This window comes from Sarcophilus harrisii, chromosome 2, assembly GCF_902635505.1.
Source record: "Sarcophilus harrisii chromosome 2, mSarHar1.11, whole genome shotgun sequence".
In the NCBI taxonomy this organism is placed as follows: domain Eukaryota; kingdom Metazoa; phylum Chordata; class Mammalia; order Dasyuromorphia; family Dasyuridae; genus Sarcophilus; species Sarcophilus harrisii.
Window position 1 is genome coordinate 44,589,212 of NC_045427.1, and position 18,521 is coordinate 44,607,732.

An 18,521-nucleotide genomic window follows, 5' to 3' on the forward strand; every position below is an offset into this window, starting at 1 on the left:
GAAGGAAGGAGGGAGAGAAGGAAGGAAGGAAGGAGGGAAGGAAGAAGGAAGGAAGGAGGGAAGGGAAGGAGGGAGGAGAAGGAGGGAAGGAAGGAGGGAGGGAAGGAAGGAGGGAGGGAAGGAAGGAGGGAGGGAAGGAAGGAAGGAAGGAAGGAGGGAAGGGAAGAAGGAGGGAAAGAAGGAAGGAAGGAAGGAGGGAAGGAAAGAAGGAAGGAGGAAGGGAAGGAGGGAAAGAAGGAAGGAAGGAGGGAAGGAAAGAAGGAAGGAAGGAAGGAGGAAGGAAAGAGGGAAGGAAGGAGGGAAGGAAGGAGGGAGAAGGAAGGAAGGAGGGAAGGAGGAAGGGAAGGGAGGAGGGAAGGAGGGAGGGAAGGAAGGAGGGAGGAAGGGAAGGAGGGAGGGAAGGAAGGAGGGAAGGAAGGGAGGGAGGAAGGAAGAAGGGAGGGAAGGAAGGAGGGAAGGAAGGGAGGGAGGAGGAAGAGGGAGGGAAGGAGGGAGGGAAGGAGGGAGGAGGAAGGAAGGAGGGAAAGAAGGAGGGAGGAAGGAAGGAAGGAGGGAAGGAAGGAGGGAGGAAGGAAGGAAGGGAAGGAAGGAGGGAAGGAAGGAAGGAAGGAGGGAGGGAAGGAAGGAAGGAAGGAAGGAGGAAGGAAGGAAGGAAGGAGGAAGGAAGGAAGGAAGGAGGAAGGAAGGAAGGAAGGAGGGAAGGAAGGAAGGAAGGAAGGAAGGAGGGAAGGAAGGAAGGAAGGAGGGAAGGAAGAGGAAGGAGGAAGGAAGGAAGGAGGGAGGAAGGAAGGAAGGAGGAAGGAAGAAGGAGGGAAGGAAGGAAGGAGGGAAGGAAGAAAGGAAGGAAGGAGGAAGGAAGGAAGGAAGGAGGGAAGGAAGGAAGGAGGGAGGGAGGGAAGGAAGGAGGGAGGCAGGGAAGGAAGGAGGAGGGAGGGAAGGAAGGAAGGAGGGAGAGAGGGAAGGAGGGAAACAGTCTATGGAGACTGCTTTGGCTCACTGAACCAGTGAGAAGAATCAAGTCTTTCATAGTTGATCATTGCATATTCCTGCTGCTTTTGTGTACAATGTATTTCTGGTTCTGCTTGTTTTACTCTGCATCAGGTCACATAAATTTTTCCAGGCCTTTCTAAAAATCAGCTTATTCATCATTTTTTATAGACCAATAATATTCCATTACTTTCATATACCACAACTAGTCTGGCCATTCTCCAATTGATGGCAATTTATTCATTTTCCAATTTTCTGCTACCCTTTCAAGAAATTATCAAGGAAAACTGTCCTGATATTCTAGAATGAGGTAGTAAGATAGAAAATTTAAAAATCCATTCATCATCTCCTTGAAGAAGTCCTAAGATGAAAACTGCCAGGAATATTATAGCCAAATTCCAGAACTCCCAGAAAATATTGCAAACATCCCAAAAGAAACAATTCAAGTATAATGGAGTCACAGTCAGGATAACACAAGATTTAGCAGCTTCTACATTAAAGGACCAGAGAGTTAGAATATGATATTCTGGAGAGCAATGGAGCTAAGATTATAACCAAGAATCACTACTCTAGCAAAACTGAGTATAATCCTTCAGGGGAAAAGGTGGACATTCAATGAAATAGAAGAATTACAAACATTTGTGATAAAAAGACCAGAGATGAATAGAAAATCTGATTTTCAAATACAGGACTCGGAAGAAGAATAAGGAAGTAATCAGGAAAGTGATATCATAAGGGATTTGATAAGGTTTAACTGTTTATATTCCTACATGGAAGGATGATATTTATAACTCTAAGAACTTTCTCATTATTATGGTAGTTAGAAAGAGTATATAGACAGAGAGCATAAGCATGAGTTGAATATAAAGGGATAATATCTAAAAAAAAAAATAAAGTAAGAGTAAGAAAGGAATGTATTGAGAGAAAGAAAAAGGGAGAAGTAAAATGGTATGAATTATTTGCCATAAAAGAGGCAAAAAAGAGTGGAGGGGAAGAAAGGGAGGGAGGCAAGTGAGTAAAAGTAAACCTTACTCTTATTGGAAATGGCTTATCGGAAATAACATACACACTCAATATGTATACAGAGATCTATCTCACCCTGAGAGAAAATAAGAGAGGAAGGGAATATGAGAAGGAGGGAGGATTATAGAAGGGAGGGTATATCAGATGAGGGGATGGTCAGAAGCAAAACACTTGAAGAAGGACAGAGTAAAAGGAAAGAGAGAATAGAATAAATGGAGGAGGGGAAATGCAGTTAGCAATAGTAATTGTGAAAAGAATTTTGATAAAAGTTGATGAAGGCCTCTTTTCTCAAATGTAAAGGGACCTAAATCGAATTTATAAAAAAAATAAGAACCATTCCCCAACTGATAAATGATCAAAATATATAAAAAATGCCCAAAGGGCTATAAAATCATACATATCCTTTGACTTAATAATACTACTACTAGGCATGAATCCCAAGAGTAAAAAAAAAAAAAAAAAAAAAAAAAGGAAAAGGAAAAGGAACTATATATACGGAAATATTGATGGGAGATCTTTTCTCAAGGCAAAGAATTGGACACTGAGGGGCTACCTATCAATTGTAGAATTACTAGCTAAATTGTGCTATGTGATTATGATGGAATACCATTGTTCTATAAGAAATGATGTGCAGAATGCTTTCAGAAAAATCTAGAAAATGCTTCATGAGCTCATGAAAAATGAAAAGTACTATGTGCAAACTAATAACAATGTGCAAACAATAACAATAACAGCTATAAATGACTTTACTATTTTCAGCAATACAATGATTCAAGACTACTCTCAAACAATAAACTTATGACGAAAAATCTATCCATACTCAGAGAAAGAACTGATTGTCTGAATACAGATTGAAGCATTTTAAAAACTATTTTTCTTGAGGTTTTTTTGGGGGAAGGGAGGTAATGTTTTCTTTTACATGAGTTTTATGGAAATTTTTTGTATTAGAAAAAAACAAAACCTTGGAAAACTTACTTTAGATCTATGGACCACAGTGAGGTCCTTGCCGCTAAAGGGAAAGGTGAGCAACCTATATGACCTCTAAAGTTCCTTCCAGCTTTGGATATATATGCCTTAAGATACATCACTAATCAACAAGCGTGTAATAAGGTCTTATTATGTGCCAACCACAGTGTTATTAAAGGCTGGGAATATAAGGAAAAGTAAAACCAGTCCCTGTCCTCAAGGAGTTCCCAGTCCAATGGGGGAAAGCATATGCAGGAATCAGGATGTGGGGAAGAAACACAGAGTACACTAAAGGTAGCCTTATCGGGGAGGGTAGAACAAGAAAAGCTTGCTTGGGGGCGGGGGGAGGCAAGGGGTACCATTCCTTAAAGGAAGCTGGGGATTTTAAGAATTGGAGATCAGGAAGAAAATCATTGTAGGCAGAGGTGACATCCCAAACAAAGGCACAGAGTATCACATGTGACACAGCAAGTGAGACCCAGGATAAAAATGCAATTGAGCTCCAGAGAGAGCTGATGAATTCTGAACAACAGGAAAGAGAGTGGATTGGTGAGTTCACTGGTAGAGGGCTCCCAGGTGAGGAAATTCCCTCTACAAGGCCAGTTACCAAGAGCAGTGTGAGATTGAGTTAATTGAGCAGGGTCATTTGGCTTGATTAGGTCAGAGTCAGGAAGTGAGCCCAGATTCTTTTGGCTTCAAGGCCAGTTCTCTGTCCACTAAGCCTTTCTTTCAGTGTAGACAATTAACAGTCTTGATCTATTGGGTTTTTACTGGGTAGAATAGTAGGTTAATCTTTTTTCAGGCTTACAGTTAGTTAATAATTATTTATGGAATAGCTACTATATTCAAAGCTCTATAAAATAAATAAAATCTTATGCCTAAATCTGACTTTAGGAAAGGGAAGAGAATAAGCATTTAATAAGCACTTACTATGTGCCAAGCATGGTAATAAATGCTTTTTTACAAATATTATGCCATTTGATCTTTGGTAGTGACCTAATTTAGCTGCACATTCTTTTTTCTTCTATTTCCCAGTTTTAAATTCTGAACTCCACACTAGAAAAAATTGAAGCTAGATTATTCCTACAGGGCATATTCTCAGGACCAGGAGAGAAAAGAACAGAATAGAAAGAAAATGGGTTTTTATAATGAATGTCATTTTGGGAAATAATCTTTAAACCTGTGCCAAATAAGAAAAGACTTGAGGACTAGTGCCTATTTGGGAGTTGTCTATTCGTCATCCTGGAAGATATTAAAACAATTGTGCCAAGTACTTAAGAGTGATTTGAAACAGATAAAAATCTTCCTCAGTGACCCCTGGAGTCAACATAAGAGTAAACAGAATGTAGCCTTCTCCAAGAGTTTAGAAAGACAATGGACTAGTGTGTGCTTGGTCCAGTAAAGGAGAAGCTCCCCAAAGCCTAAGTGCTCAGACTGCTGCTCCCGGGTCTCCCTGAGAGTCCTCATCAGATCACTGACTGACATGGGTGCCCAGCATTGCTCCCCTTGCCATATAACCCATCATCAGCATCAGGTCTAATACCCAGAGACACCTGGCATCTGCCCATGTAATAGCTGAAATTTTCCAAGGCTGTGGTAGGAAATAACAATGGTCTGCTACACTTGTAAACTTCACCCGGTAGTTGGTACCCTGAGGATATTCCCAACCTGTCCTATGGTGCAATTCTGATCTGGCAGTGAATGGACATGGTACAGACCTCCTGCAGAGAAGAATCAATCAGCTCCCAAGGCTCTGTTGAGCATAACAGCTTCTAGATTAAGTCAACACAAGGGCCCTTGGGAAAAACCAGTAAAGTCCTGATCTCATCTATGAACGCAGGAGCCAGGACAAATGCTTTGCTCCCCTAAATTGACACACTATTTTATTACTCTTACATGAGGGCCAAACAGATGTCCATTTAATAGCTAACATTTATATATCCGTTACCATGTACCCAGGTACTGTGCCAATTACTCCACAAATACTATTTTAGTCTTCACAACTCAGGTCATCCTGGGAGCCAGTGCCCCACACAGACCTGTATAAAACATATATATAACATAAAACATCCGTACATATATTATGCACATACATACAATATAAAAGATATGGGATCCCCACTGTTTGGCACAGTGCCTGACACATAGTAGGCCCTTTATAAATGATGACAGACTTACATGATTGCATATATATAACCTATTTTAAATTATTATATTTTTAAGGAGAAAAGAAGAAAAATTGAAACTTAAAAACTTTTTTTAAATGAATGTTAAAAATTGCTTTTACATGTAATTGGAAAAAATAAAATGCTAATAAAAAAATTAGTGTTGACTGATTGATCTTAGAGGGAAGATACTACTAGCTGCAGGGTGGATAAGATCTCATAAAAGTTGAAATTTGAGCAGAATCCAGAAGGAAGCCAGGGAAGCTGAAAGGGAGAGGTGAGGTGGGAGGCATTCCTGCCAGGCAGGGAGCTCAGCCAATGAAAATGCAGAGTCAGGAGATGGAAGATTCCGTCCCAGGAGCAGCAAAGAAGGTCAGTGTTGCCAGGTTCTTTAGTACATGGAAGAGCATAAAATGTAAAAAGATTAGGACAATAGAAAGGGGCCAGATTGTGAAGAGAAGGGTGCTAAAAATATTGTCCTTTGACCTTACTCCCTATTAACTTGTCAAATTATATGCATATAATTAATCATTCTTTTAAAGTCAAGCATTAATAATCCCTATTACAAATGCAAAGGCTACCGAAACCATTAATCTATTATTCCATTAACATATTAGTTCATCAAATTAGCCTTAGTCATCTGGATCCCAGCTACAAGGAACAGAGCACAGTTTTTTCTATTTATGGGACACAGGGAACTCAATGGATGTTGTCCTATAGGAGAACAAGCCAGGCACCCAAGGCCACAGTAGCTCGGAGCAGCAGGTTATCTTCTGGACTCCTTAGCAGTTGTGGAGACACAGCCTGGAGAAGAGGGTTAAGCAGCACATGGAACCAACCAGGCTCTTGGTATAGCGAGGGAGGAGCACCGAGAAACCATTTATGTGCTGTCTGATGGTGGACACCCGCGGGAAGGATCCCAGTGTGTGTCACAAGGAAGGGCCCACTGCAGTGATGGCTGAGCAGAGGATCTGGTGAGTTGGATGGGAGAGAGAGTACGGTTCAGCCAGGCTGGCAGGGAGCAGGCAAGCCCAGAGCAGGGCAGGAGCGGTAAGCTAGGATGAGCTGCTACTAACAAGCTCTGGGCTTGGACTACTGCTTTGAATCAATGAGTTTCCATATCCCAGGGATAGCAAACAAAGCCAGGTTTGAGTGCAGGTGGGTCTTGACATGGGAGTGGGAAAGCTCTGAAGAATCCTGCTGAGGGACACAGGTGTCCATAAATAGGAGTGGCCGGCAGATCAAGTAGACAAGGGAGATCCTGTGAGATCTTGGGGGCAGAGACAAGGAAGACTTCACTCATGGATTTTTTGCCAAGGGAAGGTTCTCTGCCCTTTAGAAGATTAACTGGGAGTGAAAGAGTTGTCTACTTAGTAATATTTTCTCCAAATTCTGATATTCACCTTAACTGAATACATTTAGGAAGGAAAAGGAAAAGTCTCAAAGTCTGAAAAGAGCAAAAATAGAATATATAATAAATAACTTAAAAATAAATGTTCAAATTGGCCAACACAAAAATCAATCCCTCCTCAACCTAATGGTAAACACATACTCACACACATTCCAAAAATACAAAAACAAGGCAAAATACCCTATAATTTTGTCATTATCTAAATTATGTATGTGTATTCCATGTACGACTGGCAATTCTGAAATGGGAGCCCCTAAAGAGAGAGATTAAAAAGGTCCATCCTCCAAGAAAAACATAAAGTAAAGAATGCTGAATAATTGAGAGGAAGGCCTCGCCTCTGTAATCAGTCAACAAGCATTTATCAGCAGCTTACTCTGTGCACTGACGACATAAAGGCAAAATCACAGTCCCTGCCCTGAAAAAGCTCAGGTTCTAATGGGAGAGAGAACATTCAGTGGTCACACTCTAGAGATAGACATGCATATTTATTTTTCTCTAGATCTCAATGAGAAGTCCCCAACAGCAGGGCTTCTACAGAAGGTAAGATGGGAGCAGAGGCCAAGAGGGAGAGAGGAAGAAAAGGACCTTCCAAGTGTCAATTGGCTGGCGTGGGAGATGAGGAACAGAAAAGGGGCCAATGGAGTGAGGCAAGCTGAGGGGCTGGGGCTGGAAAGGCAGTAGGAGGTCAGGCTGTGAAGGGCTGTCAGTGTCCAACAGAGGAGTTCTTACTTGATCCTACAGGTAACTGGAAGCCACTGGAATTTCTTAATTAGGGAATAAAATGGTCAAATTGGCATTTCAGGAAAATCACTGACAACTGAGTGGAGGATGGACAAGAGAATAATATTGATGCAATCCCTTTCCCAACAGGACAAAATGCAGGGAAATACCTGAACAGGTTCTCACCAATAAAATGGATTGTCTTCCATATTTCCACCTGCTTAGGTGGAAATTCTTGATTCTTGAAGAGAATCTCCCGTCCTCTCCCTGGATCTCATTTTTCTTCTTCCATCTAAAAGCGGTCTTTTCCTACCCAATGTCATCCATCCTTATTTGAGCTTGGCTATATCATTTATCATTATTCCACTTGAATTGCAATTATTTATGTGTATGTTTTATTCTCTTTTCAGCTGCCTTGCTACTATATCCTAAGGACCCCCAGGATTTATCATCTGTCCTGCTAATATGCCCTCCACACACACAGGCTTTGTTATCTGACTGGCTAACACACCTAAAAAATCCTTAGGCATTTCAATCTGCCCCCTAAGAACCACCTAGCCTTTCCACCTGCCTTGAAGCTGATCTTGATGAGTACTTGCTGAACTAAATTGAAACAAAAACTAATATTCCAAGAATCAGAATCTTTAAAAATGAATATTAATTCACTGACAGAAAGCTCCACATTAATTACTCAATTTATTCTAGTATAGACTAAGATAGAGTCAGATTTAAGATCACTTGAATGAAAATGCCTCCTCATGGCACTTGCCTAACCTAATACAACTGATTGCTGATATCCCTAGGCATCTTAAAGGCACTCATTTTTGAAAGTGGCTGGAAACAAAGCATCTACATTATACTGAAATGTGATAATAGTACCAGTTTTTAGCTGAGAATCTTCAAAGTAGCTACAATCCTAAAAAGCCAGAAGACCAGGAGGGTCAGTATCTTTGGTTAAAGCTATCTCTGGACAACAATGAAAGGAAAAAGAATAGATTCTAGATGACCTTCAGAACAATTGCTATTAAGATGCATAACTACCAATACAGAACGAGACTTCTAAGTAGTCTGTGTCTAAGTCTGAAAGGCCAAAGGAACAGCAAAATAACTCCCATCTATAGACCTGTTTAAGTTTACATTGGGCTTTTCTCAAAAATTACATGTCAGATCTATGGGTAAAGAGAGACCTTCATGACCAAACAAGAAATAGAGAGGAATATAGGAGTTAACATAAATAATTCTGATTAGATTAAATTTTAAAACTTTTTACACAAACAAAACTAATACAGCCAAAATTAAAAAGAAAGCAGGAAACTTAGTAGAGGGAGTGAATTTATAGTGATCTTCTTTGATCAAAACCTCATTTCTCAAATATATAGGGAACTGAGCCAAATTTATAAAAATAAGAACTATTTCTCAATTGATAAATGGGTCAAGGGATATAAACAGGCAGAAGTCAGAAGAAGAAATCACTTATCAATGATTATGTAAAAAAATGCTCTAAATCACCAGTAATTAGTGAAATTAAAAAAAATTAATATTTTATTTTTTCCTAATTACATGTATAAACAATTTTAACATTCTTTTTTCCTCTAAATTTTGAGTTTCAAATTTTATCCCTCTTTTTCTTCACCCCCTGTCACTGAGAAGGCAAGCAATTTGACATAGGTTATTCATGTGTACCTATCCTAAAGAGATCAAATCAAAAATGAAAGGCTCTATTTGCACAAAAATATTCATAGTAGCTCTTTTTGTGAGGCCAGTGAATAGGAAATTTCCCATCAACTGGGGAATGACTGAACAAGTATATGATTGCAATGGAATATTATTGTCCTATAAGATGATAATGAGGGGATAGTTTCAAAAAAACCTGGGAAGACTTACCTGAGCTGATGAAAATTGAAGTGAGCAGAATCAGGAGAACACCATATACAATTATACGAATATTATAATAATGATCAGTTGTGAATGACTTAGCTACTTTGATCAAAATAATGATCCAAGACAATTCCAAAGAATTCATGATGAAGAATGCTATCTATCTCCAGAGGAAGAATTGATAAAGTTTAAATGAAATAGAACTACATATTTTTTCATTTATTTTTCTTTCTTTTTTTCTCCTACAACATGACTAATGTGGAAGTATGTTTTGCAAAACTTCAAATGTTTTGCATGAATTCATATGTATAATAGGTATCATATTGCTTTTCTTCTCAAACGGTGGGGGGAGGAAGAAAAAAAATTTGGAACTGAAAATAAACTTAAAAAAAAATCCAAAACAAGAAAACCAAATGCTTTCCTTATCACAATTCCAGGAAACATAGGTATTATTATTCCTATTTCAGGGAAAAGGTAGAACCTGGCTCTAAGATTTCACTGTTGTTATGGGCTGAGGTTTGAGTTGATGCACTGAGGTCCCAAGCACGTGAGGCTAAATAGTAATTGGACTATACTCTATTAATATATATGCTTGGAGAAAGAATGGCCCCTGCCCACTCTCTGTGCAAGTCCTGATGTGTTGTATAGGAAATGACGATTTTGGTGGGTGGAGGCACAGGGGCAGGAAGAGAGGCTGGGAGAGATTGCTGGCTGGATTCGGTTCTGGTGGCTGCTGGTCTTGTGGCTTCTGGTCTGACTAGCTTCTTGACTCAGTTCCCTTTAACCTCTGATCCCCTTCTACCTCTGATTCTTCCTCATCTCTACTGAGAATAAAAGGTTCCCCTAACCTGAATTCCTGACTCGGCTGATTTTAAAACACACGGTCTTCACACACTGTTATCACCAAAATAAGGAAACTATCTCTAATGAGATAGTCAAGTAATGCCAGGATGTGAGATTGGCAGGAACCTAGCCCAAATTTTCCCGATGTAATCTACAATTTCAACTTATCTCTTAACAACTTAGAAAACTGAGGCTGAAAAGTAAAATGATTTTACATAAGTCAAGAATGTCTTACCCCAGATCCAACCCTCCAATCTTTGTACTTCCAGTTGTTTTGTTCCCTTTAGGTAGAAGTTTGAGATCAAATGAAGTATCCAAAAAACAGGAGGAATTTCCTACTCTCTTAATCTGTGGGAAATTCTTCTGAGGCAAGATTGTTTACCCTAGTCATAAAGAATGCCCCTTAAAATGTCCATTCCCATTTCAAATGAGGGTAGGGAAGTAAGTCATATCTTTATTTTCTCACATTTTGCCTCCTAATAAAGCTATCCTAATTTATACAACTTACCTGAATAGCTCCTCCCAAAATGGCAGCCACCAGTCCCATTGACATACTCAAAGTCTGTGCTTCCACAGTACTCTCTAACTCTTGGGTTAAACTGAGACATGCTCTCTTCAATGTTGCTGCTACAAATTCCACCACCTGCCATAGAAAAGAAATTTAAAATCACTGGCAGGTTACGAAAACATTCCTGAAACTCTGGTTTAAAAAAAAAAAAAAGAAGATAGCTGTAAATCTACTAAATACCTTTAAGCAAAAGATATTTTGCAGAAGCAGTTAAGAACAATCAAGACAATGAACCATTGAGCAGAAGGATGTAAGTAGTCAAGTCAACAAGTGTTTATTAAGCAATTATTCCATACCAGGAACTGTGTTACTAGAGTATAGAACAACAGTTATTATAAAATGCCCCTGGGTGCAAAATATCAGAAGACATAACAGCAATATCTTATTTTTATGTAACACTTTATACCAGCAGTATCTTATTTTTATGTAACACTTTGAATTTAATATACAGAACAGTTATCACCTTTGTTGCCTAGTCAATTTTAGCAAGAAATTTCAAGTAAAAGATCAAAAAAGCTCCCTGTCTCCAGGGATGTCAAACATTACAAAATCTTATTAGCAAAACCCCTTTCAAGTTTGTTTGGAGGGTTTCAAGACAAAGAATCAACATGAAATCCCTTTCACAAGTTTGTGTGTACCCTACAGTCTTCAAGGTACAAAAGATTAATAACTTTTTTAAAAATAAGCAATCAAAAATAGTAGACCAGTATTAGATAAACTCAAGAACATAAATCATTGGAGGAAAGACCCAACTGGTTAGTTTTGTTATTTCCTTTACCTCCAAACAGATAAAGGAACTCACAGTTTGTTAATATGGAAGTGGGATGTTGGTGAGAATAGGAATGAGGAAACTAAGTAATTGAAAAGTAGGAATATGGAAGAAGTCCCCTACAAAGAAAGCAGGAATTGGGGAGGAGAAAAATACTGAGCCAGGCACTAAACTCACTGACTAGAGAAGAGAGAATATTCTAGAGGTGGCTGAATAATGGCCATCTGGATATGAACTGGGTAATAAATTTGAATAATAGGAACCTCAAGAAGGAGAGATGATGTTGAGTAGGTGGTAGAGGGAGAACTGGAAGCATCATGGGAGCAAGGAGCATGTTCATTCCCCCATGATGACCACTGACAGGGGACTCATAAGAATATGGATAGTACAGAAAAGAATGTTAAAGGAAGTAGTGTTATCAGGAGGGAGTCAGACTTCTGTGAATAACAGAAGACAGAAGAAGTGAGAAAGGAAGAGGTTTAACATAAAAGAAAACTTAATAATTATGGAGCAGGCAAGAAAGCAGACAGATCTGAAGTGGGCCACTAGGGAATGGGTGAGGAACGAGCCGAATAGAAGGAAGGAAATGTTGGAGGAGGGGAGTAGGATTTGTGCTTCCACATCCTGGGGTTCAGAGATTCTGTGACAAGCAGAGTCTAAAGTCATGGGGATGCTAAACCTTGAGGAGGGAGTCCAACAGAGTATCAGTTGCTGGTCAGAGGACCACTGAGGGTGGGGGAGGTGGGCATGTGATAAGACTGCTTGCAATCTTCCCTTGAAGTCCAACCCAGAGGCAGGTGGTGATAGTTTTATCCTCTGAAGCCCTGGGAGTCCCACCTCGCAACAGGCAGGGGCAGGAGGAGGCATGGGGGTCCCATTAGGAGGAGCCAGGACAGGATGGTGTCTTGCATGTATTACAAGATGCTGGTATGAGGAAAAAGGAAGGTGTCTTGCCCTTCACTGTTATCCTATTGTCACTATTCTTTTATAAAGTATTATGGATGAAGGTATAAGATCAGGTTATAGCAGCACTATATTGTTTCCATTTCCAGAAATACTCTGAGACAAAGATCTTTGGTTTGGGTAATAAAGCCTCTAGAGAGTTCATGTCAGTACAGTAGGGAAAAATCACCTGGAGGGGATGAGTTAAGGATGAGTTAATTCAGAGAACGAGTGTCGGAGAAGAAGCCATCAATATTATTATTTTTAGAGAGGTAGAAGGTATAAGAGTTAATGGGTGAATACAAATTTTCCTATCAGGAAACATAATAGAATGCTGCCTAGTAGATAAAACTGGGATTTATAAAATTTTCAAGTTACATGCAGGGCCATACAGTTCATTCTGGTCCTTAATTTATCCCAGACCCATCAGTTTTAAAGAACCTCCAAGGTCACTGCTGAAGATGATGCTTCCCTGAACAAGAAGGGCCTCTGTAACAAACAGGCCCAGAGGGATCACCCTTCCGCTGCTGGACACCTTAGCCACAACAATGTTCCATGGCTCAGGCCAAAAGATGCCTCTTTGCAACTTCCATTCATCATTCTTGGTTCTCAATCCAGAATGGAAAAGAAAAACCAAGCTCTCTTGAGAGCCCTTCAAATACCTGGCAAGAGAGCTTATGTCCCTTCCCTCCCCAACTCCTTCAACTCCCTCCTATGGCCAGGCTCTGAGGCCTGTCATCATACCACAGGCCTTTAGACTTTCTCTGGATGATCCATGTCCTCCCTCAAATGTGATCCCCAGGATTGGACACAGGACCAAAATTTGTCCCTTCCCTCACCCTGTATACTTTGCCTCTCATGATGTAGCCCAAGACTACGCAAGCTTTCTAGTCTACATTCCTGCATGTTAGCTAGTATTTTGTATTTGTTACATTATTAATTGTGCCTTATTTTTCAGTCTATTATTGTCTTACTGTGATAGTGGTATTACATATTTACATTAGAGATATAATGACAGTTTCTAGACCTTTCAACTATTGGATAAAGTATGGAATAGCATTTTTTTCCCTTACCCACTCAAGATCTCATCTCCTCAAAGAACTAACTAACTATGCTCCCAAAACTTCCTATATGCCTACAAATATAGACTTGAATTGGTAAACTTCTTATATTATTGATTTGCAAATATTTCCTTAGAACACTTTCAAATATCCTAGGAGTAAGTGGAGATAAAAATTAAATGAATACAATGTGAGGAGGAAAAGTTATTTAAAAATCTAAAGAACTATTATTGTCATTAGTGATAAAGAGAAATCAGATTTTCTAGAATATGCTTAGGAGCAATAATTTCACACATTTAAGTGTCGATTGGTGGCTTTACAAAACACTCTCCTAACAGCAAGCCTGTTATGTGGTTAGCTGCCAGTATCATTCACTCCTCTGAGAGAAGAGGAAAGGCCATCAGTGACAAGCATTTCTGCTACTTCCTTGTCCCCCTCCAGGACTCTTTTCCCAACAAGCCAGCCTAGGGGCAGCTGAGGGTCCTCCTCTGGCCTGACTGACCTGGGTGATGCTGGTAAAGACCGTCTCAGACATCCTCTCACACAGAACGGCCACCACTTGCAAGGTCAGCAGCTTCTTCTCCTGCTCTTCGACCAGAGCCTGCTGGTATTCTTCCAAGGCCAAGAGGCTTCTGTGGGAGAAGGGCTCGGAGGGAGGTTTAGCTTCCTTCTCCACCGCTACATGTGTCAGCTCCTGGAAGAGCAGAGCAAGACAAAAGGTGGCCCCAAAAGCCGGCGGAAACAGGAATGTCAGGGACTCAGACCCTGTAATCCGAGTGAGCACGCTCTCATCGTTATGCCCGCGGCTCCATTACTGCTCAGCAGGTCAGCACTGTGGTACTAGCACTTACTGCCCAGGACTCTCTCAAGGATCCTGCTATCACGCTCCCCCCACCCCGAGCCAGCTGCCGGAAGATGCCACAGCTGCCCGGGCACTGAGACAAAACCAACACAGAAGGTCTCGGGGCCTTCACGTCTGGCACTAGGCATTCATTCCTTCGGGTGCTTCCTGAGATGCCCATTAAAATGCAAACACTGATGGAAGGGGCAAAACCTTAACCTCCGGGTCCAAGATTAAAGGGCTCAGAACAAAGTCCCGGGAATGAAATAAAATCGACGGCTGAGAAGATGCAGGAGCTGAGGTGCCTCCCATACTTGTGAGGGGAACGGTGCTGAGGCAATGTCACCTCAGAGGGGCTCCCACCTCCTGTCGCCCCAACCTTCTCCTCCCCACGGATGCTCCAGGAGCACCATGTCCTCCTCCCACAGGACAGGGAAAGGGAGAGCAGGAAGACAGCTATGGAAGCATCCCCCAGCTATGGAAGACCTCAGGGCACAAGAATGCAGGGAAGATGAAGAAAGGGGCAGCAGCCTTGATTCCCTCTGAGGAGCAGGCATGGTAAAGCTTCTAAGTGGACACAAGAGAGCCAGGTTCTAGGGTTCCTCCCTGACAAAACAACAGTCAGACTCAATAATCGCAAAAGCACACAAGGTTTTTCAAGGGTAAAAAAAAATTATCCTTGCATATGTTTGAAAATAAAAAACTTCAATTAAAAAAAAGTTAAAAATGTAAAAATAAAATAACTGTAAAACTCTTACTGCCTTTGGAAAGGTCTTTCTTATGCACCCAGAGTGAATATTAACCCTGTGCCAGACAGGATCGGGTTCAGATATAAAATGAGCACTGAGCCCATTGTGGAAAGAAGCCAAGTTACAGATGACCTCTGTGGGCTGAAGAAGGGTCCTCCTCCTTCCCATCTAACTACAGGGTTGCCACGGGCCTGCTTCCTACTCCAGCCACTCTGGTAGTGGGCAGGGAGCCCGTAAGGAAGGCCCTTGTGGGATGTCTCAGGACTCCACTCAGCGACTGCGCTCCAGGTGCGTCTGACTCTTACCTCCAAGCAGCAGATGAAGAAGTCCCCGGCCAGGCCGCTCTCTTGACACTGTGACAGCAGCTCCACCAGAAACTCCACCTGGTCCTGCTCAGACACCACTTTCTGATACAGAACCTCATCCTCATCACTGCAAGGCAGGACGACATTTACTACATCAGTACTACCTACAGGCAGAACTTTAAAAAAGAATCCCACGTTTGTTTAAAGCAATACTTTACTTCTATACAGAATTAGCATCCAGAATGATTTCAAATTGGGGGAAATTTTCAATAACCTTATGAACTTGCAAAAAAAATCTATGTATAATTTATATCCCAAAGAGATCATAAAAGAGAGAAAAGGATCCACATGTGCAAAAATGCTTATAGCAGCTCTTTTGGGAGTGGCAAGAAATTGGAAACTGAGTACATGCCCACCAATGGGGGAATAACTGAGTAAGCTGTGGTATATGAATGTAATGGGATATTATTGTTCCATAAGAAATGATGAGCAGGCTGATTTCAGAAAAGCCTGGAAAGAGTTATATGAATTGCTGTTGAGTGAAGTGAGCCGAACCAAGAGAACATAGTACAAAGAAACAGCAAGTCTATGTAATGATTGATTGTGAATGACTTGGGTGTTCTCAGCAATACAGTGAGACTGTGATCCATAGACTTGGGATGAAAAATACCACCTGCATTCAGAGAAAGAACTATGGAGATTAAATGTGGATTGAAGTAAATATTTCACTATTTTCTTTCTCATGGTTTTTCCCTTTTGTTCTGAGTTTTCTTTTACAACATGACAAATGAAAATATGTTTAAAATGACTGTAATGTACAACCTATATTACATTGCTTGCCATCTTGGAGAAAGAGAAGAGAAGGAAGGAGGAAAAATTTGGAACACAAACTTACAAAAATGAATGTTGAAAAATATCTTTACATGTGATTGGGGGGAAAAGTACTGTTACATAAGAATAAACAAACAAAAAACCCACCTTTGTTTATTGTCCTGAACACTGTGGGATTATTATTAGAAGTAGAGAGAAGTCAAAATTTACAGTGATATTTTGCCTTGACAGTGGTTGATTGAGATCTTTTTCACCATTAAAATATCATAAATAATTATCAATTATTTCATTGTTAGCCAAGTATATATTTGGTAGCTTTCATATTTACCTAATCCTATTCGAGAGTTATAATAGAGAGATATGAGTAACTAGTTATGTGAAAGATTCTTTCTCCAAGTTTATTAAGTAAATAATAGCAACAGTTAATTTTACATATGGCTTTAAGGTATGAAAAAAGTTTCACAAATATTATCTTATTTGATCCCCACAATAGCCTTATGAAATAAGTGCTATTATTAGCTCCATTTTGCTGATGAAAAAACTGAGTCAGAGAAGGCTGCCAGAGTCACACAATTAAGGCAGGATTTAACTTGGGATTTTCATCTATTTTATCCTGTTACATGTGAGAGAAACTCTGTTTTACAAACTCGATATAGAAGATAAGATTTTAAGCTATTTTTCTTCATTCAGCAATATCATACTCCCCAGTGAGTATCTTTAATCCTCTTAGAAGTGAGTAATCTGGATATCTAGCTTTTTAATTAGTTTATCAACTACAGTTCTTTAGATTACTCACATTTCTTCTAATTTATTAAAAAAAAAAAAAGAAACAAAGAAAAATATTGAAACGTATTTAAAACTTCCAGATGTCTCTCTAGTGGCCTCATTATTTATATCTAAGTATAATATATAATTTTATTGACCCAGTTAACACATCATTGGACATATATTCCAAGGTATTTGTGCAAAAATGTTTGTAGCAGGATGTTTCTAGTAGCAAAAAACTAGAGGCAAAGTGAGTATCTATTTTTTGAAGGAATAGCTGAACAAATTACAGTACATGAATATAATGGGATATTCCTAAATTAAACAGCAATGACTATGAGAAATATAAACAAAATGACAAATAACAAAGTAAGTGAAACCAAGAAAAAGACCTACAAAATGACTGCAAAAATGTAAAAGAAAACAACATTTAAAGACATGGGCATTGTGACATATGCAATGTCCAAGCCTAACATCACAGAATGGGAATGGAATAAGCCTCCTTCTCCAGAGGAAAAAGATTATGACTGGAAATGCAGAACAGGTTTCTATGAAAGAGTGGGCATCATTAGGAAGAGACAGAAATATAAAAAATTAATTTAATAAATATTTATTTAAAATAAAAGGGCATGATAGTAGCCAGTTGAGTAACAATGTTTTATTGTGTTAATATTTGGCTGCTAAATAGTCTATTAATTAGCATATGTGTTGTTCCAAAAATAAAACAGCCAAAAAAAAAAAACCAAACAGTACTGTTCTTTTCTTTGGTTTATTTAAAGTTTTTATTTATAAATTCTTTATTATCAAACTGATACTATAACATTAACTATACCTTACATTTGTCTTTTGCTTTCTTATTAAAATACCTGGTGAAACTACAAAACACTTTCCACACAAATAAAATCAGATCTAAACAACTGGAAAAATATTAAATGCTCTTGGATAAGTCAGGCAAATGTCATAAAGTGACAATACTACTTAAACTAATCCATTTATTTAGTGCTATACCAATCAAACTCCCAAGAAACTATTTTAATGGCCTAAAAACAATAACAACAAAATTCATCTGGAAGAACAAAAGGTCAAGAATTTCAATGAACTAATGAAAAAAAAAATCAAATAAAGTTAGCATAGTTGTACCTGATCTAAAACTATATTATAAAGCAGCGGTCATCAAAACCATTTGAAATTGGCTAAGAAATAGACTAGTTGATCAGTGGAATAGGTTAGGTTCATAGGATAAAATAGTCAATAACTATAGCAATCTAGTATTTGACAAACCCAAAGGCCCCAGCTTTTGGGATAAAAATTCACTATTTGACAAAAACTGCTGGGAAAATTGGAAACTAATATGGTAGAAATTAGGCATTGATTCACACTTAACACCATACATCAAGATAAGGCTAAAATGGGTTCATGATCTAGGCATAAAGAATGAGATTATAAATAAATTAGAAGAACATAGGATAGTTTACCTCTCAAACCTGTGGAGGAGAAGGAATTTGTGACTAAAGAACAAGATCATTATTGATCACAAAATAGATAAATTTGATTATGTTAAATTAAAAAGGGTTTGTACAAATAAAACTAAGGCAAACAAGATTAGAAGGGAAGCAATAAACTGGGAAAACATTTTTACATTCAAAGGTTCTGATAAAGGCCTCATTTCCAACATATATAGAGAACTGACTCAAATT

General features: G+C 39.2%; 1 protein-coding gene across 1 annotated transcript in view; it reads right to left on the reverse strand.

Annotated features, from left to right (window-relative positions):
* Positions 1 to 18,521, reverse strand: part of TANGO6 (transport and golgi organization 6 homolog) — a 194,107-nt gene that overhangs the window by 122,685 nt on the left and 52,901 nt on the right. Inside the window, exons 10-12 of the mRNA XM_003758529.3 lie at positions 15,229 to 15,355; positions 13,836 to 14,027; positions 10,502 to 10,636 (exon numbers count right to left, since the gene is read on the reverse strand). Of these exons, the coding sequence (XP_003758577.1) occupies positions 10,502 to 10,636; positions 13,836 to 14,027; positions 15,229 to 15,355 (454 nt within the window). The remainder of the gene's footprint in view (positions 1 to 10,501; positions 10,637 to 13,835; positions 14,028 to 15,228; positions 15,356 to 18,521) is intronic.